The sequence below is a fragment of the Artibeus jamaicensis genome, unplaced genomic scaffold (genome assembly GCF_021234435.1).
Source record: "Artibeus jamaicensis isolate MK-2021 breed Jamaican fruit bat unplaced genomic scaffold, CSHL_Jam_final scaffold_916, whole genome shotgun sequence".
In the NCBI taxonomy this organism is placed as follows: domain Eukaryota; kingdom Metazoa; phylum Chordata; class Mammalia; order Chiroptera; family Phyllostomidae; genus Artibeus; species Artibeus jamaicensis.
The window spans coordinates 10,581,189-10,606,031 of record NW_026522059.1 but is presented as its reverse complement, the minus strand read 5'-3'; the positions used below and the strand labels follow the sequence as shown (position 1 = coordinate 10,606,031).

General features: G+C 47.5%; 1 protein-coding gene across 1 annotated transcript in view; it reads left to right on the top strand.

Annotated features, from left to right (window-relative positions):
- Positions 1–24,843, top strand: part of FER1L6 (fer-1 like family member 6) — a 130,910-nt gene that overhangs the window by 74,985 nt on the left and 31,082 nt on the right. Inside the window, exons 20-29 of the mRNA XM_037166462.2 lie at positions 2,041–2,218; positions 3,711–3,835; positions 8,862–8,996; positions 11,874–12,023; positions 18,367–18,477; positions 18,764–18,925; positions 20,072–20,252; positions 21,212–21,429; positions 22,887–23,009; positions 24,482–24,521. Coding sequence (XP_037022357.2) covers positions 2,041–2,218; positions 3,711–3,835; positions 8,862–8,996; positions 11,874–12,023; positions 18,367–18,477; positions 18,764–18,925; positions 20,072–20,252; positions 21,212–21,429; positions 22,887–23,009; positions 24,482–24,521 — 1,423 coding nt within the window. The remainder of the gene's footprint in view (positions 1–2,040; positions 2,219–3,710; positions 3,836–8,861; positions 8,997–11,873; positions 12,024–18,366; positions 18,478–18,763; positions 18,926–20,071; positions 20,253–21,211; positions 21,430–22,886; positions 23,010–24,481; positions 24,522–24,843) is intronic.

Here is a 24,843-nt window from a genome sequence, read left to right as displayed (position 1 = left end):
TTCAATGCTCATTTGCATTCTGTAATTGTTTTTTCTCATTTTTTACCCCTGCCTTACCAGGCTATTCTCAACAAATGTTGCTGGGGTTGGTCAGGCTACAGCGGCTCATGAGAGAAAGGAGAGTGGGGAAGAGGGGAGTCAGGGAAGACACGCCCAGGCTAGAAATGCCTGTGAGGTTAAAAATACCGCTACTACTATTATTATTAGGAAAAATAGACCATTCGGCAAATATTTACTGAGTGCTTTCGGGGTGCCCAGCCCCCTTTCAGGCACTGGGGACAACACTGTGAACCGACCAAATTTCTACAATGTCTACAAATGGCAGAAGGGTTGCTTTTATTATAACAAAATAACCTTAGGTTCTCCATAAATATTTGTTTTATTAAACAAGTGCTATTATGATGATGATGATGATGATGATGATGAGTTGGGAATTATTTGTCTTATAAATTTCAGAGTTGTAAGCTGCAGAGTGGTTGTCTTTACCGACAACTAATGACCATTTTTGCTGTTTGTAAGCTGGATAAAGAACGCATCCCATTCCCTAGAGAATCAAATCCAAACTCCTCCACATAAGCAGCAGGTTTCCTCAGCCTCATCTGGGTCATCGTCTGGCCCAGCTCTTTCTTTTCTGAAATCGCTGAGCAAAACCATCCCTGGCACAAAGTAAGTCCTCACTGAACATCAGCCCGTATTACACTGAGTTCCTGCCCCCGTACCTTTGTCCTGCACTTTCCTCTTCCTGGGGCACCTCCTCCACTGGTCCAGCTTCATGATACTGATTCAAGCCCAGCAAACACATGAGCCTTAAAGAGAGGATGGAAGCATCTGCTGCTGCTTTTCTGCTTCTGTAGCATTTTCTCTCTTACACTTGACTTTGCATTTGAGTAAGTGAATACAAGCTGGCTTCCTTGTCTAGACTTGAGCTCTTGGAGGGAGGCTAGGACTGTGTCTTGGTCTTTGTGATGCCCTCCTGACCCCACTCCGTCAGCGGTTCTTAGGGGCACTTGTAGGAGTTGCTGAATTGAGTTGTTCAGAATCCACTTAAGGCACACACAGAGCAAGACATGAAGGTGGACAACTGTGCTCAATTTTGGACTCAGGGCCCTCCATGGGTGCCTTGGAAAAGTCAGAGCAAGTTGTAGCCTCTCGTAGTAAGATTTTGTGATTCTCTATGGAAAAGAAGTGGTGTAAAAAAAAGGGGACTGTACTGATTGAAAATCCTTAGAAATACTAAGAAAAGGCACTTAGAAGGGTCAAAAAAATCTGCAGAGGTTGTCATCCTCAGAGTGAAGGCCTTGCCAGCAACCCTGAATGCAGCCAGATCTGGGGCCTGGGACTCCTTAGAGGGGACGAAGAGTCTCCTAATCCTGGTGATGGGGAAGGGAATTAGGAACCCCACTGCGTGAGGCAGGGGTGCAGGAATGGGAGGTTGCAGTCTGGAAGAGAGAACGTGGAAGGGCAGGTAGGTTCCTTCAAGCACATGAAGGCCTGATCTGTGAAAGGAGCATTTGCGTTCTTCTAAATGCTCATTGCTTATGAGGTAGAGGTGTAGCTGGAGCTCTGGGCACCTGGAGGGTCTGGGAAGACAGATTCCAGCTCAGTGTGGAAAGAGGCAGGCGGTTGGTAGGGGTTCAAAATGCAGGGTGTCGGTCTAAAGTCATCTCTCTTGGGTTTGAGTCCTGGCTCCATCACTTAAAAGCTGAGTGTTCTTTGGGAACTTACCTAACCTCTCTGAGCAATGGGGGCAATAACCATACCTATCAATTAGATTTACATGACCCAAGGCTCAGAAGTGCTTAACACAGTGCCTGTTAAGGCTTCAGACCCCCTTACACCTGAATTCCCCCCTGGAACTGTGCATTGTGGCAACTGGGGTCATTGGTCTCATTTTGTTATAAGATGAGCTCCTGAGAACTGTTCTCTGAATACCCCCCTGGGCATGTCTTTAGTTACCCAGGAAGGACCTTGTTCCCCAAAGATCAAGGTCCATGCTCGGCTCTTATTAACACGGTGGGCTTCTTTGCAACCTTTCCGCAGCTTCCTGGAAAACGGCCTGCTGGCTGGTCGGTGCAAGCAAAAGTCGACGTGTACCTGTGGCTGGGCTCCACCAGACACTCTGGCGCCATGCTGGACAACTTGCCAGCAGGCTATGAAGCAGAAATGTCGTCCACGGTGGCTGACTCCAGTCATCCTCCAGCCTGCCTGGTCTACCAAGGTACGAGGCCCAAAGGGGAAAGAGGGTCTTAGGTGTCTCTGGTGGGCTCCTGAGAAAACAGGGAGAAGAGGGACGTGTGTGTGTGTTGTTTGTGCCTTATCTTAAGATCAACTTACTTGCTTTCTTTTAATATAGTTTCTAAGTTTTCTTCCTCACCTTCCAATGTCTGATCTAAAACAATGAAGTCAAGTCATTTAACACGTCTGGAATGAACATCGATATTTTTCTGTTAATGGAGAGAAAGCAACTGGTGTTTCTTTGTAGACAGACTATTTAGGTCAAGTTTGAATTTTAAGCAAAAGGTGTGTTTTATATAAATGCCAGCGAGTCCTTGCGTTGGTGTGACCTGTAGAACTGAAGCAGATTTCTCCCTGTTCACGGCACTGGGGCTTTGATCTGTCAACAGCGGGCATTTACATTTCCTGGTCAGGACCCAGGGGAAACTGGTATCAGTGAGGACTTTCTCTAGTTTGTTTCTTGTCTTGGTTGCTTTAAAATTTTATTTTTAAAAATTCTCACCCAAGGATATGTTCATTGATTTTAGAGAGAGAGGAAGGGGGAGAGAGAGAAAGGGAGAGAGAGAAATATTGATGTGAGAGAGAAACATTGATCATTGTCTCCTGTACATACCCCAACTGGGGATGAAGCTTGCAACCTAGGTATGTGCCCTGACTGGGAATTGAACCGGCAACCTTTTGGTGTGTGGGGTATTTTCTATGAATGCCATCATGCTTACATTTCCATATAATTTTAAATTTGTTACAAGTGTTAGTGCTTACAGTTGCGTTTCGCTTCTGTTTCCAAATTTATTCGATTTGCTGCATCTCTTGCTGCGGAGCTCCGAGAGCATAGAGCACTCCTACCTTCATGTTGCCTGAGGCCAAATTGTAAATTGAGCCCATGTTGGGAACCTGGGAGACCTGTCTGCACACCCAGGCTTCCTGTGTCACACAAGGCTCCTCTGCTGTTGGATGACCTTGACTGCCAGGGGGAACTTGGGGGCCCAGCCCCCCAAGATTAGAGAAGAAAAGCTTCTGGAGGTAGTACCTTTCTTACCCACATACCAGTGCAAACAGAAGAATTACTAGGAATTAAAATGTGGTCTTTTTGGAAGGGAAAGAGATTTTGGAATCTGACAGAAATGAAGTTCAGGCTCTGGCACTTTTTAGCTTTGTAGACTTGGAAAAGTATTTTAGCCTTTTAGTGAGCCTTTTCCCTCATCTACCAAATGGAGATCATTATATGTATCTCACAGGGTTGTTATGGAGATCAAACCCCACAGTGAAGCACCAAGGACAGTGCCTGGCTCCCAAGTGCCCATCAATATGGCCTCTTCGCTGCGTCCATTTCGGCCTCCGGCGCCGGTGGTGCTGTGGTCTCCTTTGCCTGTCTCTGGATAAACCCACAGACTCACTGTGCACACAGACACCCACGAGCACTTACTGTTCCTAAAAGCCCACTAATGCCTGCGCTTTCCCCTGTCTGCCCACAGACCGGCATATCTTTCAGCTGAGAGCACACATGTACCAAGCCCGGGGCCTTATTGCAGCCGACAGCAACGGACTTTCAGACCCATTTGCCAAGGTCACGTTCCTTTCCCACTGCCAGACCACAAAGGTAACCAGGGAAGCCTGCCTGCTTTCCTCTTGCATCCCACAGCTGATCCACAGCAGACCCCAGGAAAGAAAAAGCATGGGCCCGTTGCAAGTTCCCGTGTCTCTGGGTGTGTAGGTGTTTCAGACTCAAAACCTCATGTGCGAGGAAGGACAGACATGGGGTCTGTTGTGCGAATGTGATCCATTGTCCTTGACGCAAAGAGAGCAAGTTTCTCAGACAAAGGAAGGCCAGCAGCAAAAGCAGAACCTGGCTCCTAGAGCTCCTCCTACTGAAGTGCCAGGCACAAGGTCAGGTTTAGTGGGGGGTGACCAAACAGGAGAACAGCACCCAGATGCCCCGCACAGGCTTGTGATCTAGTCTCACTGTGGGGTCCTGGTGGGGAGGGAGGTTCTCCAGCTTTGAGGTCAGGAAGCCTGGACTGTGCACTACGGTTTTGTGCTTTCCAGCTGGGGCACTTTGCACACTCTCAACATTCCTGCCATTTGGTGTCTAGCTCTTTTGCCAAGTGCAACTTCCTGTGCATGCTGTGAGGACTGATGGAGATAGATGGAGACCCATTTCCTCTGGGCTTTCTCCCCTTCTGTACCCTGAGTGCTGACATGTGAAAAGGGTTCCTAATTGGCGCAGGCCCACTAGGCTTTCTCGTCCAATCGTATCCTCTAGGATTTACTCTGTTCTCTGCGGGTGCACTGTTCTGAGAAAGGGAAGCTCCATAAAGGGTTTGCCTATCTCTGAGAGGGAAGACAGAGGACACGGTAGATGAGTGGAAGTTTCATTCTAGCTTATCTACTTTGTAGCTGCATTTACTCACCAAACCTTGATCTGTCGTCTTAAAATAGTGCTGTCGTGAAGAAGAAAAAGGTTAAGGGAATAAGTGATTGATGAATGGTGGCCATTAGGTAGGTTGATGTTAGAGGGCTGACATTTCTTTCCAAAGGGAGGCCTGTCATCTGGGTGATGGGTCAGACCACGTTTTGATTTATGACGTTCAGACCGCGATCATACGTGAACCAGCACCGAGTGTCCTTCACCAGCTCTGGCCGGTGTCTGCTCTGCGCCTGGCCCCAGGCTGGGCTCAGGGGAGCTGGGGGACCAGCCCCTGCTCCCGAGGAGTGTGTGGTCTGGGTGTGAGACAGGCAAGTCTCTGCACAGGCAAGTCAGCTACACTGTGATGAACCCTGTAGTGCTGGGCCTCCAAGGGGCGCTGAAGGGAGAGCTCGGCTCTGTCTGGAAGGGGAGACGAGAGAGGCCTCAGAAGGAAGGCGATTCCACTCCCAGTGCATGAGCGTGAAATCCAGAAGAGTGCAGAGTACTTTCTCCTTTCTGTCTTGAGAGGTAGCACATCAAGTGCAGTGATTAAAAGTCTAGACTCTGGAGCCACGTTGCCTGGGTTCAAATCTGAGCTCTTCCAGTTATTGGTTGTGTGATCTTAAGCAAAACCCTCTCTTGTCCTCAATTTCTTCATCTGTGACAGATGGATGATGACACTGATATACCTCTCACAGGGCAAAACATGCAGGACAGTGCTTTGCCTATCACAGCTTCTATGAGACCGCTTGTCATTATTGTCACTGAGGCTTCCCACCAGGCAAGGGTGGGCCTGTGAGACCCTCCTCTGCCAGCCACGCTGTGGCATCCAGGTGCACAGAGGGGATCTCAGAGCCCAGGGTGCAGTGAGTGGTTTGAATGAGCTCCCTGGGCTGCTGTGTGATTACCATTTTAGTCTGTAGCTCTGTGTAGTATCTTCATTTGATTTAGACCCATCTCTTAAAGGAATAGATGGCATTAGTTTATCAAATAATCATTTGAAAGGGAAAACAGGTTCTGCTGAGTCCTGGACTTTGCTTCCATACTTTAAACGAAGTACCTAATTCTTGTTAATAATAATAGCTGCCATTTACTAAAAGCTCTCTCTGTGCCAAGCATGATGCCCAAGCATTTGACATGCACTGTTTGCCATCCCTCACTGCAACCCAAAGATGGATGTTGTTAGTGTCCCCATTATGCAGATGAGGAAGGTAGGGTTTGGGGACCATATAGGTAGAAGGTGGTAGAGCCATGAGGGATACCCTGGTCAATCCAATTCCAAAGTCACTTTGCTTAACCGTTCTGCTTCCATTTTGGTAAGAAAGGGCTCCAGTTTCCCTTCCCTGTGCTAGTGTTGTGTGGCCTTGCGGGGACTGGTCTATGTGCGGCATGGCCCCATCCTACTCGTTACGATGGGGAAAGCTGAGCCTGGGGTCCCTGCCGTCATACGTGAGCTCCATCAGTTCGCCTGGTAGCTCTTGTCTGAACCGGACACATGGAGCTCAGGGATAACAGTCTCCAAAGGGCTGGTCCTGCAAACCAATCCTCTATGAAGTGACTAACTGGTACAAAATAGTTGAGAAGGGAATCCAGTTATTCCAGACGTCACTGAAGATGGACATGGGACTTAGAAATCCTGTGGTGACTGAAGGATGAAGGGAAAGGGAGAGAGACCCTAGAAAGGAAAGCTTTGGGGGTAGCATGGGCTGGGGACTCGGTAGCTAAGAGGACGTCTTAGGGGAGTAGAGGGGGATCCTAGAGGGCGAAGAGCGTGGAACTGGAGATTTCAAACAACCCAAGTGGTGCTAAGTCCTGTGGACATGGGTGGTCTTTTGTTAGAAAGAAGTACCTTAGTGAACCAAGACTGATACTAGTAGGTGTTCAGCAAATGTTTACTCATTTATAAAAGAGTGTTGGTGGGGTGGAGTGGGGTGGGTCATAAACACTTACTGAGCACCTACTGTGTTCCAGGTACTTAATATGCTTTGTCTCGAACAATGGTTATAACAACTCTGAAAGGTAGGTGCTAGCCCCATTTAAATGAGGAACACTGTGGATGAGAGAGGTTGAATCGCCCGCCCAAGTTGCATGTGAGGCACCCATGAAGCTAGTGTCCCGCTCCAGGGGTACCTGAGGTTAAAGCCATGCCCTGTCCAGTTTCCTCGGTCCAGTTTTAGAGTTTCAGCTAAATGGGACTATACTCTCCCAAATTATGTCACGTAACAGGATTACAATAAATAACTCCTTAAGGAAGCTCTAAAGAAATAAGCTAGTGGTGGACACCTTGGCAGTAAAGTGGAAGAATATATTGTTGTTTGAGTGAGGTGTGTGGTACCTCTTGAAGGTAGCCACGGTCCTTCTACTCATGGAAACAACTCTGAGGGTGAGCCAGTGCCTTCCCATTCATTCATGTACATCATAGGTCATGAATGAATGAATGAATGAATGAATGAATGAATGAATGAATGAATGCTGACCTCTGGAATCTTACCAAGTGGCATTTATAGCCCAAAGTGCCAAGGAAGATATCAAAGTATTTCTGTAGGAAAGATACCGTAAGGATCATAAATTGCTTTGATGTCACACTGTACGGGTGAATGCTGAAAAATGGATCATATTTCTATTTTTAAAAGCAACGTGAAGACACGTGGTTCTTTGTGATGTCAGTCACTGACACAGGCTAGCTTTGTGCTGCAACTTTCTGACTCCTGTTTATAGGCTGCTTGAAACGATTCTTTGTCCAAAAAGTTAAGATTTTTCTCTGGAAGGTTATGTCACAAATGTTCCTGTGTTTGAGGCATAAAATATCCCATGAGCAGAAAAACAACAAAAGAAGGAAACTGTGAAGTACGCACTGTATTTATGACTCAGATAAAGAAGAGCAATGAAAAATCCCTTCGTGGCCAAGGTGCCAATGATTCATGCTATGTCTGGAGGTGGACTTGGTGTAAATTCTAAGGTGACCATTTTATCTGGGCTTTGGAAGTTGGGCAGTTAATCCAGGCCAGATCGCTCTCTGATCCCTCCTGGAATGAACGTTGAGAAGTAAAGGTGCCATTCGGAGGCGGTGCGGAAATTTCTGCTCTGTTCACTGTGAAATCACCCATTTGCCCAGGCAGCCTGGAATAGAGGAAGATATGGCCGTGGCCTCTTCCCAGGAGTGACCTCGCATGATTAGGGGGCAGTTTCTGTCCAGGTGCAGAATCCAGCCATTCTGAGGACCACCTCAGCCCCTACTTAGCTCTCTGAAACTCATGTGTTCCCAAACATCCAACTAAACAGAGTAGAGGATGCAAACCCGACTACAACCTCCCTTCTGAAGGTACCACTTGAAGGGCCTGGCAGGGGAACTGTGAGCCACTTCTAGGTGAGCTGCTCACGGTTCTGGATCAAATATGCAGGTTGTGGTCCTTTTTTGCCCTGTGCTTTCTCCATCTGAGTAATGGGTACAGCCAACTACTAAGACCACAGTTTGCTAAGGGAGAAAGAATGATGCCATGCAAAATGGTAAGGATTATTTTGAAGATGCTGGTTTCTTCAATGTAGTCAAATAAGTATCCACAATACAATAGAATTCTGTAAAAGGAATATTAGATTTAAATCCCACTTCAGAGTATTTGATGACAAAATTGTATTTGCTCACAAGTGGAGAATCACAGATAGCCCCCACCCTCAGTTTGCCCCTCCGTAAAATAGAGAGAACATTAGCATCTACTTGGTGGGATGAATGAGTTAGCAGCCTGGGCTTTGGTACCAGAGATCCTGGTTGAATCTCCGTGCTGTCACTTGCTGGCTCTGGACACGTGAGTCTCGGTCTCCTGGTATAAAATGTGAGTAGACAGCTATGTGCACCTCCCAGAATTGTGAAGTTTGCATGTGACAGGGCATGTAAAGTGCAGCCACCGGCACATAGTAAGTGCTCAATAAAGGGTAGCTGGTCTTATCATCACAGTGCTAGTGTGAGGATTGAGTAGAAATGATACACGCACATAGGGTATTAAACATTGGAGTCTACAGGGCAAGGAATCTTTTCATCCACTAGGATCTAGTACATAGTACACCAGTTTACATTGCCCCTGAATGTTGAATGAGTGAGCAGTGATGATGAGGGTGTGTTCTCTTTGCTCTTCCTAAGTAACGATTGAATGCATCTCAGAAGCCCCACCCTCCAATTGAGTGATTTGTTGCTTTTCTTTGGGTCCGACCTTCCACCTTCCAGGTCATTTCCCAGACTCTCTCCCCAACCTGGAACCAGATGCTGCTGTTCAATGACTTGGTGCTGCACGGAGACCACAAGGAGCTGGCAGAGTCCCCACCTTTGGTGGTGGTGGAGCTGTATGACAGTGACGCAGTGGTGAGTGTCCCAGGACAGTGCTACCTGTGCCTTGCTAACTTACTTCATTTAAATAGCTCTTTAATGCTCCAGATCTGGATGTGCCTGGTGGCCGTCCTAGCCTGAGAAAACGATGCATTACCAAACCAGGGACATTGGCAATGACCATTTGCTTCATTCACTAAAGGGTTTTTCACCTAGGGTTCCATTTAGACTGCAATTAAAATGGGATCTGGGTCACAGAACTCCAGTTGACATGCACAGCTTCAGGAAAAAGTACTTTATAAAGCATCCCCAGCTTGTGCCCAGCCCCCAGCCAGTTCCCCCGTCCTATTTCTGCTCAGTAAAAATGCCCATGCCTTTTGAAAACAAGGAGGCGTTTACTGATTTTGCCTGGCTGGAAGGAAATGGAAGGTTATTGTCACCAATTCAGCCTTTGTAACAGTTGTTTTTTTCTGGGTCGTTGCTTCTGAATCCTGAAACACTTTCGTCTCTATCCCATTTCTGTTGTGCTGTTAACTAAACCACTTTCTCTCCAAAGAAATCTGTTTCTGAAATGTTAAAGAGCTTAAGAAGCTTACTGGAGATTTATTTTTTGCTAATTACAAATTGAGTCTTTTTTTTACATTTAGAAGTCTAAAATAAAAGGCAAAAGTTTATTTATTTTCTCTGATGCCTCTACCTACCCCCTTGGAAAGTTGCAGAAGCACAAGTGTATTAAGTGCGGCAGTTTTCCAAAAAGCCTTCCCTACGCTCCCTCATCTGCTCACTCACCTCACAGCATCCTGGCAGCTCCGACCTCGATCCAAGGTCAGGAGGAAATTAGCATGGGAAAATTGCAGGGGGTGAGTAGGCACCTTGGGGAGCACAAATCTCCCTCTTACTTCCTAGAAAAGAAAACAGAGACCTAGAAAGGTCAGATGCCTTGTTCAAGGTCACAGACAGCTGGAGGCAGAGGCTCCTGTGTCCACTCTTTGCTGCACATGTGGGTGTGGATGGATCTCTTTAGAGACACTTGTGATTCTTCCCATCTCTGCCTCTCTCTTTGTGTCTCCCCGACCCCGGGTGCCATTCCACCAGCTGTAAGTTGGAGCTAGATGTATGTATTTACAGAACGTGAGTTCTATTCTTGGGCACGTAGTATAGATGTTCTGTTGAAACAGCCATAAAATAAGCATCTTTTCCATTTTGTTCCTAGCAGCATGGCTCTAAATTTTTTACTTGAAAACCATAACAACCATCAAACATCTCTGAAAGCTCCCCCCAGACCAACTGGCTCCACTGATTTTCCTTAGTTCCCCTTTGCCTTTCGAACTCCTGCTGGGTGTCTGTTCCCGGACCACAGGCCCCACCCCATGCCAAAACCTTCACAGAAAAGCAAGCTCACATTCTCACATCAAACAGAAAAGGAAATGTAGGAGAGAGAAAAAAGTATGAATGCTTGGTGCTTTCTTCCTGGACAGGTGCATACAAACCACAGCTCCACTGGCCCACAGCCCTGCGGTGACAGTCAGATTCCGGGGTTCTGACTCTGCCAGGCACACGGTTTCAGTCTTGAGCTTTCTCTCCTTACGTAGTGCCTTGTGCCCTCCCTCATTCCTCATCAGGGTCTGCTGGCTGTGCAAGAAATGAGTTTATTTCTGGCAAATTTCTTTTCTGGGTTTATGTTGACTCTTTTGTCTCCAGGGCTAATTTTAATCATTCCCAGCTAGATCGCGGACAAAGTGAGTACACGGCACAGCCCTGCCCGTACCCAGGCTGGGAGCAGGTCTGACCCTACTGGGGGGGTAGCAGCAGGCAGCTTTGTTTCCGAGTGCAACCAACTAAACCTCATTTCCAACTCACCCAAGCTTCCTTCTACAGCCGGGAGTGCAAGGGCTGGCTCCTGAGTCCAAAGGCAATGAAGCTGAGCAACGGCTGAAACCCAGCCTCAGCCCGAAGGGAGTGTGGGTGCTGTTCTTGGACTTCAGACATCATTAATTCAACAGCTTTCACTCAATAAATATGTAATGAGTACCTGCTCTGTGCCCGGGGATACAGCGGTGAATAAAGCAGGCAACACCGCCTGTATGGGGCTTACGTTCTAGGAGTTCCTGAGATAAACAGCAAGCAAAGCAGCCCCGTGCCCTGGCTGCATGCTGCTCCTGGGGCCCGTGGAGCTGTGCTCCTGAGCAGGTGTGGGGAAGAGGCAGGAGGTGATGCCCTCGAATAGTTCTTAAATTTAGGGACCACATCCATCCATACATATAAAATATTTTGACACCCTCTTTTACTACCCAGAAAAATAGGGTAGAATTGTTCTGTCACTTAAACATGCTGACCTTTATCTCCATCGCTGTCATCATCATTATGATCGTTGTACTCATACCATGTGTTGAGCACTCGTTGTATACCAGTCACTGTGCAAAGCACATGTGTCACTATATCAACCTCCACGGCCTTATTAATAGGTAGTGGTTTTAACCCCTTTGAAGGTATAAGACTCAAAACAGGTTGAGTAAATGCCCAAGGCCACAGGGTTGCTGGACTCCAAAGCTCACATTCCGACCACAATAGTTTCCTGCCAGGGAGAGCTTTTGGAATGTTCCCTGCCTCCTCTTCTCTCCTTTCCCTTTTGAAGACTACCCTAGATGATTATTTTAACTTTAACCCACTGGGCTGTATATGCTGAGAAGAAAGATAATCCCTAAGATAGTCTTGGGCCCGGAAGTCCCTAGGATGATCCTCTTAAAGTTTTTCCTGGGAACCCAAGCCTTGGAAAGGGATGAGAGGACAGTAGCCAGAGGGAGAAACTGAGGCTGACAGTTTTGTGAAGGTTATTTACAAAGTTGTCCTAGTGCAGGCCAAAACCAGGTAGGTGGCCATCAGGGTCAAACATTCATTTCTTTTCTGCCTTAGGGAAAGCCAGAATATTTGGGCGCCACCGTGGCTGCTCCTGTGGTGAAGCTGGCAGACCAGGACTATGAGGCACCCAAGCTGAGCTATCACCCCATCTTTTGTGGGAGCCTCTCTGGAGGGGACCTCCTGGCCGTGTTTGAGCTGTTACAGGTAAGTAAAGCAGAAGTGACATCTTCACTGGCCATCGTCTAACTGGTCTACCTGGCCAGAGACGCGCCTCACTGGAGGTGCACTCGGTGACACTATGCCTGCCCCCTCCCTGCTATTCTGTGTCTCCCTCTGGGCATCTGGGAAGTGCCACTTAAGAACACAGGCTATTCCCACACCCCCTGTGATACAAGTTAGAATCCCAGGATGAAATAACCTTATGGGTTTAGCCAATGATGGTTGTACAAGTCCTTCAGCTTCCTACAGACCAAGAGAGGATGGCAAAGAGGAAGGGAACAAATATTTGTGAGGCTTACCTTGTGCCTGGTGTTGCGTTTGCTGCCTCATGTACCTCTCATCACACTAGACCTCCTTCAGCCCTGTTGAGCTAGGTGTTATGACTCCCATTTTACAGAGAATAAACCGAGGATTAATGCAGTTGACCAGCTTACCTGATCATGCAGCTAGCTGGTGACTGGGCTGAGAGCTGAACTTAGACCTTTAAAGATTTTGGCTCCTTACACTACGTTACACACTGTCCCAAAGACAAAGGGCTCTTGATCTGTCCCACCAGAAGTAGGGTAACTTATAAACACACGTCTTAAAAGACTTTTTCAGAAAGCAAAGGCAGGAAATTTGGGGAGGGAAGCTGAGACTCTTGAGTCTGGCTGTCCAGCAGAGGACCCAGTGGGTCATACAGAGGACCTTGAAGAGAAGTGACCAGGTGGGACTCCATCAGGAGAGCTCTCTCCCTGACCATTTCATTCTCTGAGAGCAGGTGGCACTTCACCTTTGGGTTAGACCAGTCCCTCTGTGGGGAAGCCTGTACTTCAGAAATCTCAATTTCTAAAAACTTCTCGCTTAGCAGAGAAACTAGGAGACAAGCATTCCTAACACACAGAGAATAGGTAAGAGTGAAAGTGGTGAGGGATGGCAGGGGTTCAGAGCTCATTTCCATTACTTCTTAGAGCGTGACCTTGGGCGAGCTTCTTATCCCCTCTGCATTTCACCTGCAAAGTCGGGGTGGTAGTCTACCGGAAGTCCCTGGCATGAAGTGAGCACTCAGTAAATACTGCCTGCTATATTAGTAGTAATGTCATTATGAAATGGGACATTAAGACAAAATGTAGTGAAAAGAGCCCTGGCTGAGTAGCTTAGTTGGTCAGAGCATCGTCCTGATACACCAAGGTTGCAAGTTTGATCCCCCGTCAGGGTACCTACAAGAATAGACCAACGAATGTATAAATAAGTGCAATAACAAATCAATATTTGTTTCTGTCTCACTTCCTCTCTCTCTAAAATCAACAAATAATTTTTTTAAAATACAGTGAAAAGAAAGTTTAAGAAATGCTTTATGTTACATATTCCAAAGACATGTTTTGTTTTCACTTTTAAAGTTACTCTCCATTTATGGCAAGAGGTACCTGTTTTCCTTAGCAATGTGGGAGTTTCATTCTTTGAAACAAACCTGTGTCTAATGACGACATTTACGGGTGCTATATATAGTACAGGTGGTGAGGTCGTGGAGGAGTGGCTGGTTTGGGAGGCTGAGTCTTGTCAAGGTTCCCATTTTACACGTCGGGAAGCTGAGGCTCATTTCGTTAGTTTGCTCCTTTTTGTTTTATATTCCACACATGAATGAAATCATTCAGTTCTTGTCCTTTTCCATCTGACTGACTTCACTTAGGATGGTACTCTCAAGATCCACCCACGTCATTGCGGATGGCAATATTCCATTTTTTCATAGCTGAGTGGTATTCCATGGTATACATGTACCACATCCTCTCTATCAAATCATCTGTCAAGGACACTTGGGTTGTTTTCATGTCTTGGCTCTTGTGAATAAAGCTGCAGTGAACATAGAGGGATGTATATCTTTACAAATAGGTGTTTTTATAATTCTAGGGAAATACCCAAGAGAGGGATTGCCTGGCCATATGACAGTTCTGTAAGATATGGTAGTTCTATAAAAAAGAAGGAAACTAGACTTCAGTGGGAAGCATGCAATAGAGTACTTATATCAAATTATGTCTTGAATACCTGAAAATTATATATTGTTATTAACCAATGTTACTCCTAAGTGAATTTAATTTTTAAAAAAAGGGCCCTGGCTGGTGTAGCTCAGTGGATTGAGCACAGGCCTGCGAACCACACAATCGCAGTTCGATTCCCAGCCAGGGCACATGCCTGGGTTGCAGGCCAGTTCCCAGCAGGGGACTCACGAGAGGCAACCACACATTGATATTTATCCCCTTCTCTCCTTCCCTTCCCCTCTAAAGATAAATAAATAAAATCTTAAAAAAAAAAAAAAAAGGAAGCTGAAAAGCTGAGGCTCAAGGTTAACTGAATTGGATTCAGCCCACCACTCCTGTCATTGCCCGAAAGTTCCTGAAGTGCTGTGAGTGTGGGTCCCCTAACCTGTCGGCGAGGGGCTGGCCCTGCTGCTCCCTACAGGCCCTCCGAGGGCTGGGCTCTGTCCACGCCAGGGTCGGTCTCTCCCCGCCCCTCACTTCCTCCACGCTGGGCTTCCTGACAGCTGAGTTAATAGAGGAAGTGTTGTCAGAGGCAAGCCACCTAAGAGATAAAATTCATTAGGGTTCCATTAGGAATTCTCATTTCATTACTTGTTCACAACATAATTTAATCATCAGCACAGCTGTCTTTGCATGTGGCTCTCGCACATGCTGAGCCGAGAGCTGGAAAATGCCTCCACTCGTCCCCAGCTGCTCTCACGTTCCATCTGCGGATGGCTCACCCAGCCTCTCCATCTCCTTTCCTGAGACAGTTCCCTGTCTGGGAAGACGGGTTCAGTATGTTGGTTTTGCCGTGCCCCAGATTGCATTCAGCATGTCTATTTCCCTTCCCTGCCCGAGCTGGCTGCCTCCCCCCACCCTGTTGTCCCAGTCCTGGCTCGGACTCCACTGTTCCTCCTGAATCTCCACCCTGAAAGCTCAGACTCAGCTTTAATTCTTCACTCTGTGTCCCTATCCACAGCCAGGCCCAGCCTGTGCTGAGACAACTCCATCCTCCCTGTCCTCACCGACTCCACTTCTCCTCACTATTGTTGCATTGGCCTCCTTCCTGGTATTTCGGCTTCCTGCCCTTTTCTTGTTTAATTCACCCTCCATGGTCCTCCCAGAACACAGGTTGCACCATACCACTCTCTCCTTCAAAAATCATCCATGGCTCCCTGCGTCTTATTACCTCCAAAAAAATTCCCCGAAGTCTAATACAGTCCCCCCAAATAAGCAAAAAGAAAATTCGGGAACTGCTTCATAGCATATCCCTCCTGGGGACTGGAGATGCCCTTTACCACCGTGAAGACTGAGAAGATCTGACCTTTCCCAAAGGTTTTTGACCATGACACTTTGTGTGTGTGTGTGTGTGTGTGTGTGTGTGTGTGTGTGTGTGTGTTTTGCCTAACTCTTTATAGCTCACGAAAAGAGAGATCTGGCCCAGAGAGAATGCCAAATTTCCATAGGTTGGCCTTTCAACTCTTCCAAAATCTGTCTTCAAGCTCCTTTTTCCACTCCCGTTTCATCCTGCTGCTCCGTACCCACGATGGCCCCTTTCTGTGGGGCTGCCCCAAGTCCCCGGAACCTCACCACCTGGGTTTGCTCCTGTGCTTTTAGTCAGGCCGTTAACCCATTGGGGAATGTCTCCCCGCTCTGCCTGCCCCAAACCCCATGCTCCATTTACCTGCTTAGGAAAAACGTCATCATCAAAGTTCAGAACAAGAGATACCTCCTCCAGGAAGCTTTCCCCACCCTCACCTCAGCCAAATTAAGTGTTTTCTTCCGTCTGACAGCTCACTGCCCCATTTTCTACTTAATTCTGTGTATGGCAAGGTCAGCTGTGTGCAGGCTTCTCATGCATGACCCTGAGAGTGGCAGCTCCTTAAATTTAGCACCCTAGGTCCTATTCTGGCCCTGCAGTTGGACCTCCGTTGAAGCCCTGATATTTTGTCTTTCCTGGGATATTAGAACAACCCGGCTTTGGGGGCAATTTATCCTGTGCACCCCTGAGTCTTTCCACTCTGCTTTCATAACAGTTGCTTATCTTCCTCCGGCCCCATGCTCTGAGTAACTACACTCCATGGAGTTTCTTGTGCCAGCAGCTGACTCATTTCCCTGTGAAAACCTTTCATCTTAGACGGGGGCAAAGTCACTGAATCTCCATCACGTCGTGAACTCCTTCGGGGCCTGTGCTGAGCACTCTGGGCATCTTTCGGGCCCTCACGAAACAAAACTTTGTCAGGGCGTTCCCCAGCTGACGTTCCAGCGGCACCAGGACGAGCAAACAAACACGTGGCAGGCGCCGTCCTGTGCCTCCATCCCAGGTGTTCAGTGCCTCATGCACGTCTTCACCGCCAGGCAGCGTGGGCCGTGCCTCCTCCTCCTCCCCCAGCTGTTCTATCTGGTCTGGCTCATTCTGCAGCTTCATTGTCGTGAGCCTGTTTGGCATTTGCTGTGTCTGCTGTCTGCTTTTTCCGAGCTTTCTTATAATTAAATTGACCACATCTGCCGCTGCCAACTAGACTATCTCTGTGAAAAAGAAACAGTGCCGTGTTTGGGCTTTGCAGGTTTTGATGAGCAGCAATTAGGCTTCTGCGGCAATATGGAGCGAATGTGTCAGTCAGCCAATAAGCATTTATCAAGGGCCTGCAGGATGTGAGCATTGCTTGAGGGGCTTGGAGACTGAAGTAAAGTAAACAAGCACTTCCTCTTAGCAGAGTCAGTGAGGCAAAGAACCTCCTTCTCCAAAGCAATGCTTGACACATGCCAAGGGGCTTGAGATCATCTGGCCCAGTATCTGGGGCCCAGAGAGGGAAAGGGACTCATGCAGGGTCACATAGCGGAGCCTGGGGTCCAGGCTCAGTATGGATTTCTGCACTAAGCTTCCAGGGAGGACACACTATGTGCCAAGGACAGTGGCCGGGATCAAGTCAGGGACAGGTTCCTGAAAGATGGACATGTTGAGCCAGGTCCTGGGGGCAGTGCGGGTGGCCTGCATGGTTAAGAGAGACCCTTTCCTGAGTAGATTTTCGGAGTCATGCGTGTCAGAGTTTAATAAAGCGTGACTGTTCTCCCACTCTGTGGTTAACTCTAAATGCACAAGAAATAGCATCTTTCAATCCTTGGAGGTCTGTCTTCAAAAGGCTTCATTTTCTGTTTTACTGATTAAGATGTGGTTTCTATTGATTTAGCAGGAATCTCTTGTAGCAGTGCAAAATGGGGAATAGTTAACTCTCAGAGAGTCAGCTCTGATCAGAGCCCTCTCCCTAGTCCCTGACTGGAGTTCTGTTGCCGTTTTATCAGGTTGTGAGGATCTGTCTTTTTTTTTTCCTCCCCTCTCTGTTAACCTATCTACTCTGTGGCACATCGTTAAGTGCTCACTAAGTCAGGGTTACTTTCGTGAATGAAGGCCCTCGTCAATTAATAAATAATTCAGTGTGGCAAAATGCATTGTCTCAGTTGCATTTTAAGCCGGAAACATTGCTTTTGTTAAAATAATGACTTTTTTGTGGAGGAAAGGATTTTAATCAATTGCATAATTTGGCTGATGGCAATAACAGGTGAACGAGGGGGGGAAATAAAGCAACTCAGAGTCACGTATATCTCACTGGGGTGGGACAGTCCCAGAAACATCCTCTCCTTCCCCCACTGTCCACTTTCCATCAACTACCAAGCCCAGCTACACAGAAGACATGCATGTCCTTCTTGCCATCCCCACTGATACCTCCTGGTTCCAGCGTGCAGTGTCTGCTACCTAGATTATTGTCCAGCATGTCTGTATTTGAATTACAGCAAGGAATCAGGGTATTTCCATTATGAGACTGTCTTTCTACTAAAATGAAATCTGTCAGCCTATACATACCTTCTATTCATGGGTCATTTTTTATTTTTCAATTATAGTCGACGGACAATATTACATTAGTTTCGGGCATACTACATAGTGATTACACATTTATATAACTTAGGATGTGATCCCCCACCTGGCGGGATCTCACCTGGCACCACGCGTAGTTATTACAATGTTAGTGACTGTATTCACTATGCTGTACTTTACATCCCTGAGACGGTTCTTAAAATCACCACTTTGTACTTCTTAATCCCTTCAGAGCAAGAAAAACACCATGTGGTTTTACTTATAAATGGAATCTATAAAAACAAGATAAACGAACAAACAAAACAGAAGCAGACTCGCAGACCCAGGGAACAAATCAATAGTTGCCAGGTCAGGGGAGGGTTGGGGAGCTAGGTGGGTAACGACTGTCTGGCGGATAAGCTGTTGGCCTTCCCTGTCTGCCCCGGGCCGGCTAACGTGCACATGTGCTTTGTGATAGGTCCCTTCGTCTGGGCCACAAGGGCTCCCTCCCATTGACCCGCCAGATGTCACCCAGATCTACCCGGTTCCTGCCAGCATTCGGCCAGTACTGAGTAAATACCGAGTGGAGGTACGGCGCAGGGGGGATTCCGCTGATTTCGGGGCCTGAAGGGCAGTGGCGCACTGCGGTATGGTTACACATTGTACGAGGGGAACCGTGGGGTGGGACAGAAACACGGTTGATCGGACGGGGCCCTTGAGTGACTGCACAGGCCCTTCCTGGCAGAACACACTGGAGTTCTCAGGCTGCACGTGGACTCCTCAGGCTGCACGTGGAGTTTTCCGGCTGCACGTGGATGTGCATGCTGGCTCCTCCCTGGGACTTTGAGTGACAGCTCTGCCCCTCCCCTCCTCAGGTTCTCTTCTGGGGCGTCCGAGAAATGAAGAAGGTGCAGCTGCTCTCGGTGCACCGTCCACAGGTTCTCATCGAGTGTGGGGGACGCGGAGTCAAGTCCTGTGTGATCCAGAGCTACAAGAACAACCCAAACTTCAGCATCCAGGCCGACGCGTTCGAAGTGGTACGGGCATCTCCTTTTCCCACCGGCCCACGCCCTTCATTCCTACAGATTGACTGGGCTGGGGGAGGTGTTTTGGAGTTTCGCGGTGTCCACTACCTGCGAGGGAGAACAGTCTAACTGAGTGAAAAGCCAGAAGTTCGGATTAAAATAAAACAGACTTCTGCTGCTGTTTGGTTTGGTTTTGAAAGGGTCCAGGCTAGATCACCCAGTAAATCAAGTCAGGTGAACAGTGGTTCCCAGTGAAGCCCCAGTTCATTCATCACCATCGGCATCACCTGGGACCTTTGAGAAATGCAAATTCCCAGGCCCCTCCCCACGCCTTCTGAATCACAAACTGGGGGGGGGGGGGGGCTGGTCCCCAGTTAGGACAGCTCTGGCTTAACAAGCCCTTCAGTGCATTCTGAAGTTTGAGAACCGCTGGCCTGGGAGATACCCTCGCAAGACTCATTTTAGTGGTTAGATTTTTAAAAAATTATTTGTGCATAAAATGGCAATAGTTTACATGTGAATTTATGCTTCTGGAGCAATTTTCTCTGGCATCTGTGCTTTTGTTTCAATATTTCCACATCCTTTTTTGTGCTCTGATTGGGAGCGAATTGTGGAGTTTGCTTCGTACAGCTCAGTCAGTGCCAACAGATCCATATGCTAAATCAGCAGAGACTGGAATTAAAGAAAGTGCACCGTGTGTACAAACATTTCACATCAAGCTTTGCTGAGCTTTGGGGGCCCCTGGGGAAACAAGCGGGCAGGGCGCTGGCCCCTCACCCTCAGCTCCATTTTAAATGGCTCCCCATTATATCCTGGGCCTGGATAAACACCTGTTTGAGATGAGAGTTCTCCTGGTGAATGACGACAAAATAAGGTGATTAACAACAGCTGCCATTTGCGAGCGTGAGGTTTTTGCAACGCAAAGCTAGAGTGAACTGTTCGTGCCACTCTTCACGTTTTGGGTAATTTCTCCTTGGCTTGGAAGGCAATGCTCTAGACTTCTGGCAAGTTGCAAGGGCAGCCTAGAACAGAATGACAAGGAGGGGACAGCGGGAGGAGGTGTGTCCGGCTGGCTTTGGTCCTTCCCCCAGACAGGTCAGCAGGGCTCTGGCAGCCAGGCCAGGCCGCACCTCCACTTCCTCCGGCCTCTCCCTCCAGGAGCTGCCCGAGAATGAGCTGCTGCACCCGCCCCTGAGCATCTGCGTGGTGGACTGGAGAGCTTTCGGGAGGAGCACCCTGGTGGGCACCTACACCATCAACTGCTTGAAGCAGTTCTTGTGTAAATTCAGGGAGCCCCTTGCCCTCCCCTCGCAGGTCGATGGAACCAAAGTTGGGCAAGGTAAGTTGCTCCTCCTGGGTTCTGGGGCTGCAGACTGCAAAGCTGTCTGCTGGGGAACCCTCACAAAGGTGCACCCACCCCCCGTAAACTGGATTTTTCTGAAGAATTTATTCCTTCAGTCCCACCTCTACTTCCTTAGTTGCCAGATTCTTACTTTAAGAACGACGTCAGAGTCACCTCTTCTGAGAAGTCTTCTTTGAGTATTACTCGCTCCCTTCTCCCTCCACTCCCTGACATTTTTCTTGGCTTGATGCTGTTTTACTTTGGCCCACTTTCTATCTTGGGTGCACCGAATCTATTTCATTGCACTTCTCAGTTGATGCTGTACCATTATCATTGGTCAGTTCAAAGTTTCTCACTATATCCACCCCTCCCCGTGCTTTATTCCCGGTCCCCACACCCAGTCCCCTCCCCACTGTAGGTACCACTCCACCGGTTCTTGTGCAGTGTAAACCCATGTAATTTACACTTATGACATGGTGCTATTACCTTCATTTGGCTTCCTCCTCTTTCCATCAAAGCCGTGTTTTAATATCTATCCGTGTTGCTCGTGTATATTAGCTTGTTACCACTGCCTGCTGCTTCTGCTCCACTTTGCTCTTCCTTTTCCTTCATATTAGACCCCTAGGCTGCCTTCAGCTCCCCACTTCCACAAACAATGCTGTGATAAATGGCCTCCATTCATTCAAATTACTCTGAGGATCAATAATGAGTACAACCATTTATTGATTACCTATTAAGCAGGGAATGCCTTACATCCTGATCTCATTTATGACCACGGTGACCTGGGTATTTTCACTGTCATTTTATAAAGAAGGAAAATGAGGTTCAGAGATACTGGGAACTTGCCATATTTGCATCCAGGACTGTCTGATCCCCAGTCTTGGGTCCCTGGAATGACCTCCCTGTACTAGAGCCCAAGTGCCCGACCAGCTGTGCTTTCGTTTTGCTTATTTTAGATTTGCTGGTAGCCACTGAACCCTCTGGGCCCCTCAGCTCCTCCCAGGAGCCCCCAACAGACCACATTTATGTGGATATAGAGCCACCGGCCACAGTGGTGCCCAACTCTGCCCAGGTTCAGCAGGCCAGCCTGGTGGACGTCCCTGACTTGTCCCCTATACTGAAGCCTGAACACACACCTGCAGCCCAGGAGCCGCCAAAGGACGGGAGAGCTAAGGTCAGAATACAATCCCTCTTCACGCTTACAAGGCTCATTAGAGTTTGTATTGGAGGCTCTAATCCTCCCACCTACCAGCTGTGCAAACACGGGCAAGCAACTTCACGTTTCTAAGTATCAGTTTCCTCACCTGTAAAATGGAGACATTAACACCCACTTTGCAGCATGGTTGATAGAATCAGATAAGTCAATGTATAAGAACTTAAAGTGCTGATCAAACAGGACAGTAATATCTAACTGAACAGAAACTTTTCTCAATGGATTAGCTTGAAAAGACAGTGGTTCAGGCCTAATCCACAGATATTTAGAACCTACTTTGTCCAAGGTTATATGGAACAAAAAGATGTGTTTCTGGATTCTGAAGAAGAGTGAGACTTCTCCCCAGTTAGCTGAGATGCTGGAAGGGGAGATGGGCACAGAAAACCATAAGCAAAGGATGTGATTTATCTTCCTGTGTCATAAGTTTAAGTACCCTATCATGGCACATCAATTTACTTGAAGAGGAAGGCAGTTTTAAGAAAGTCCTAAGAGATCGTTTGCCCAGCAAATGGCAAAGGCTGAAATACAAAGCAGAGTCATATAGATTAATGGATGTTTGCTCAGGTTGCCCCCATCTCATCCAGACTCCATGTGCCCCTTGAGGGGTCCTCTTCCTCCCACCAGCATGGCACTGGCCATTTTATATTAGAATTCTTAGTTTAAGTGTTTGTTGCTACCATAAAACTGTGAGCTCCATTAAGTCAAAAGTAGTTTTTTTTTAAGCATCTCTGTATTCCCTGCCTTCGGTAGAGTGCCCGGCACATTCATAAGTGGGGCCCCAGATGCATCTGAGTGAAGATATTGGGTACAGGATACGTCTTGCGTGGATAGTCTCTGCCAAGAGGACAACTCTCTTCTCCCACAGATACGGCCTTTCTGCCAAACACGTCACTGTCTCTCCTACTCCCTTCACGTAGGTCGTAGGTATCATTTCTTTGCACCCATTCAACTTAGAAATGATGCTGAAGGAGAATTGTCTACATTCTGTCACTTAACCCTCACAACAGTAAGGTAAGCAAGGATTATTGTCCCAAATTTACACTGACTGATTGCTTAATGACTTATAACGCAGGTCTGTCTGAAGCAAATGCCCCGTCTACTATTATATCATAAGCCTGTCTCTGGATTCTAAGCTTCCCAAATATGGGGATTATGTCTAATTCCTGTTACATCCCCAAAGTCAAGCACAGTATCTTACACCTGTTCAAGAAATGTTTGCTGAATAAACAAATGAATGAACAGATTATTAAACTTTCCTTTACAGAAGTGGTACAGAGAGCTGCAACCACAAAACCTGCCAGCACTTCCACCTGCCTCCCAGGGTTCACCTGTGCGTTCTGTTTCCGGGAAACCAGTCAGCCACCAGCAGATCCGCGCAGATCCATGGGGTCTTACAACCCACCCTCCTCTTTTGCCAGGATGCCGGGAAATCTTGCCGGAGGTCTACCAAAAGGAGAAAGAGGACCATAGCCGACGAATCTGCTGAAAATGTCATCGACTGGTGGTCCAAATACTATGCTTCCCTGAAGGAAGCGCAGAAGGTAGAAATACCCTTGGTGGTCACGGTCAAGGGGCTCGATAAGAAAGTTGTCTCTGTTACCACCGTTCCGCTCTTTTAAATTCCTCTATAGGTAGGCTCTACTCAGGGGTGACTCTGTTGACTGTAGGAGGGTTCAAAGCCTGGAAGGACCAGGGGTCTAGACTTGCTGCATCCCCACCCTCTGGTTGGAGACACCAGCTCTGTTGTAAATGCTGGAAGGACGTACAGTCCAGCACAGCATCTAGAGAATCTGCTCAGCAGTCAGACTCAGGGAGGTCTAGTGAGGAGAAATGGAGTCTCTGCACAGGTGGGCATCAGTGATGGGGGCTTCAGGTCCACCTAGAGATACCCAGCTCAAATGGCTCCAGGTCTCCAGCAGGATTCTAAGTGCACATGGGAAGCTATCCAAGTAAAGGCAGAGGTCTTGGCCTTAGCAAGTGGGAATAATCAGTGCGTTGCTAGCACACTAGCATGGAAAATGGAAGGGCTCTAGTGATAAAGCTGAAGAACCAGTGGGGAGTGGGCTGGAGATTCAACCAAAGCTCAGCTGAATTTGGTAAGACGTCTCATTTCTGAGTAAGAAAGGAAAGGAAACTTAATTAGATATCACTATATGTAATTGAATAGAAAGTCTTCTGATGCTTGAGTTTGGAAAGACCATGATTTATTTATGTAGGATTATCCATGATGATTGATATATAGTTAAATAGGCAAATCGAATGTTGGTCCCTTACTCAAACTCTCTCCTTTTGTTGCAATGGACAATGAACACACCATTTCTGGAGAGTGCTCAGCCCTTTCTTCCTTCTCTGCTCACCTCCCCAGTCCCCGGGGCCAACCCAACAAGCCAACAGACCAGCAGGCAAAACTCAGAGCTGCAGACTGGGGTGGTCAGACCGAAGTGATGCTCCAGGAAAGTAGAAAAATAGCAGGGAGAGGGGTTGATTTTCTAGCAGGCGAGAGAAGGCTGCATGTAAAGACAAGGAGTCCACAGCTTGGTGGCACTTTCCTTGGATGCACGGTCACCTTTCTCTAGGGCAGGGCCTCTCACTGCCCTTGGACCTTAGGTGTTTACAGTGAGCCTTCATTAGGGGGCCAACTTAGGGACTGTTTAAGTACTCTTAAAGTGGCATCTCTGCTGTGGCTGGCTCAGTTGGTTGAAGTGGTTCAGCTGGTTGGATTGTCATCCTGTAACTGAAAGGTTGAGGATTTGAGCCTGGGCAGGGCACATACCTAGGTTGTAGTTTCAATCCTTGGTCCGGACACATATGGGAGGCAACAAATCAATGTTTCTCTCTCTTTCTCTTCCTCTTTTCTCTAAAAGCAATGAGAAAATATCCTCAGGTGAGGATTTAAAAATGACATCTCTGAGAATGCAGAGGGCTGACATAATGGAATTAGAACTCCTAGCAGTTAGCATTAGTGAATGAGACATGACAGTGTTGATAATCTTGTGTCTGTCTTTTCTCAAAGGAAAAGGAGGGAAATCCCAAAGAGAAAAAAGGCAATACAGGTAAGTAGCTGTTCTGGGGACATTTGAACATTGAATAAGGCCATTGCATGAGAGAAGTATAAAATGGAAGCCATGCGAAGTCCGTTAGAGCTTCCCTTGTTTCCCAAGAATGGAACCAATGTCCGGAAGATGCCAGCACTTTAAAAAGGTCATGTTGCTGATTTCAGCTGGACTTGGACCAGATCCCAGGTCTCCTGAATCCAGTTCAGTGATGAAATCAACCCTCTGGCTCATGCCCCTACATTGACAGTCTTAATGTAGAAAGAGCAGAGTAAAAATAGAAGTGAGTTGGGATGACAGGCCAGGGCCAGCCTGATAAACT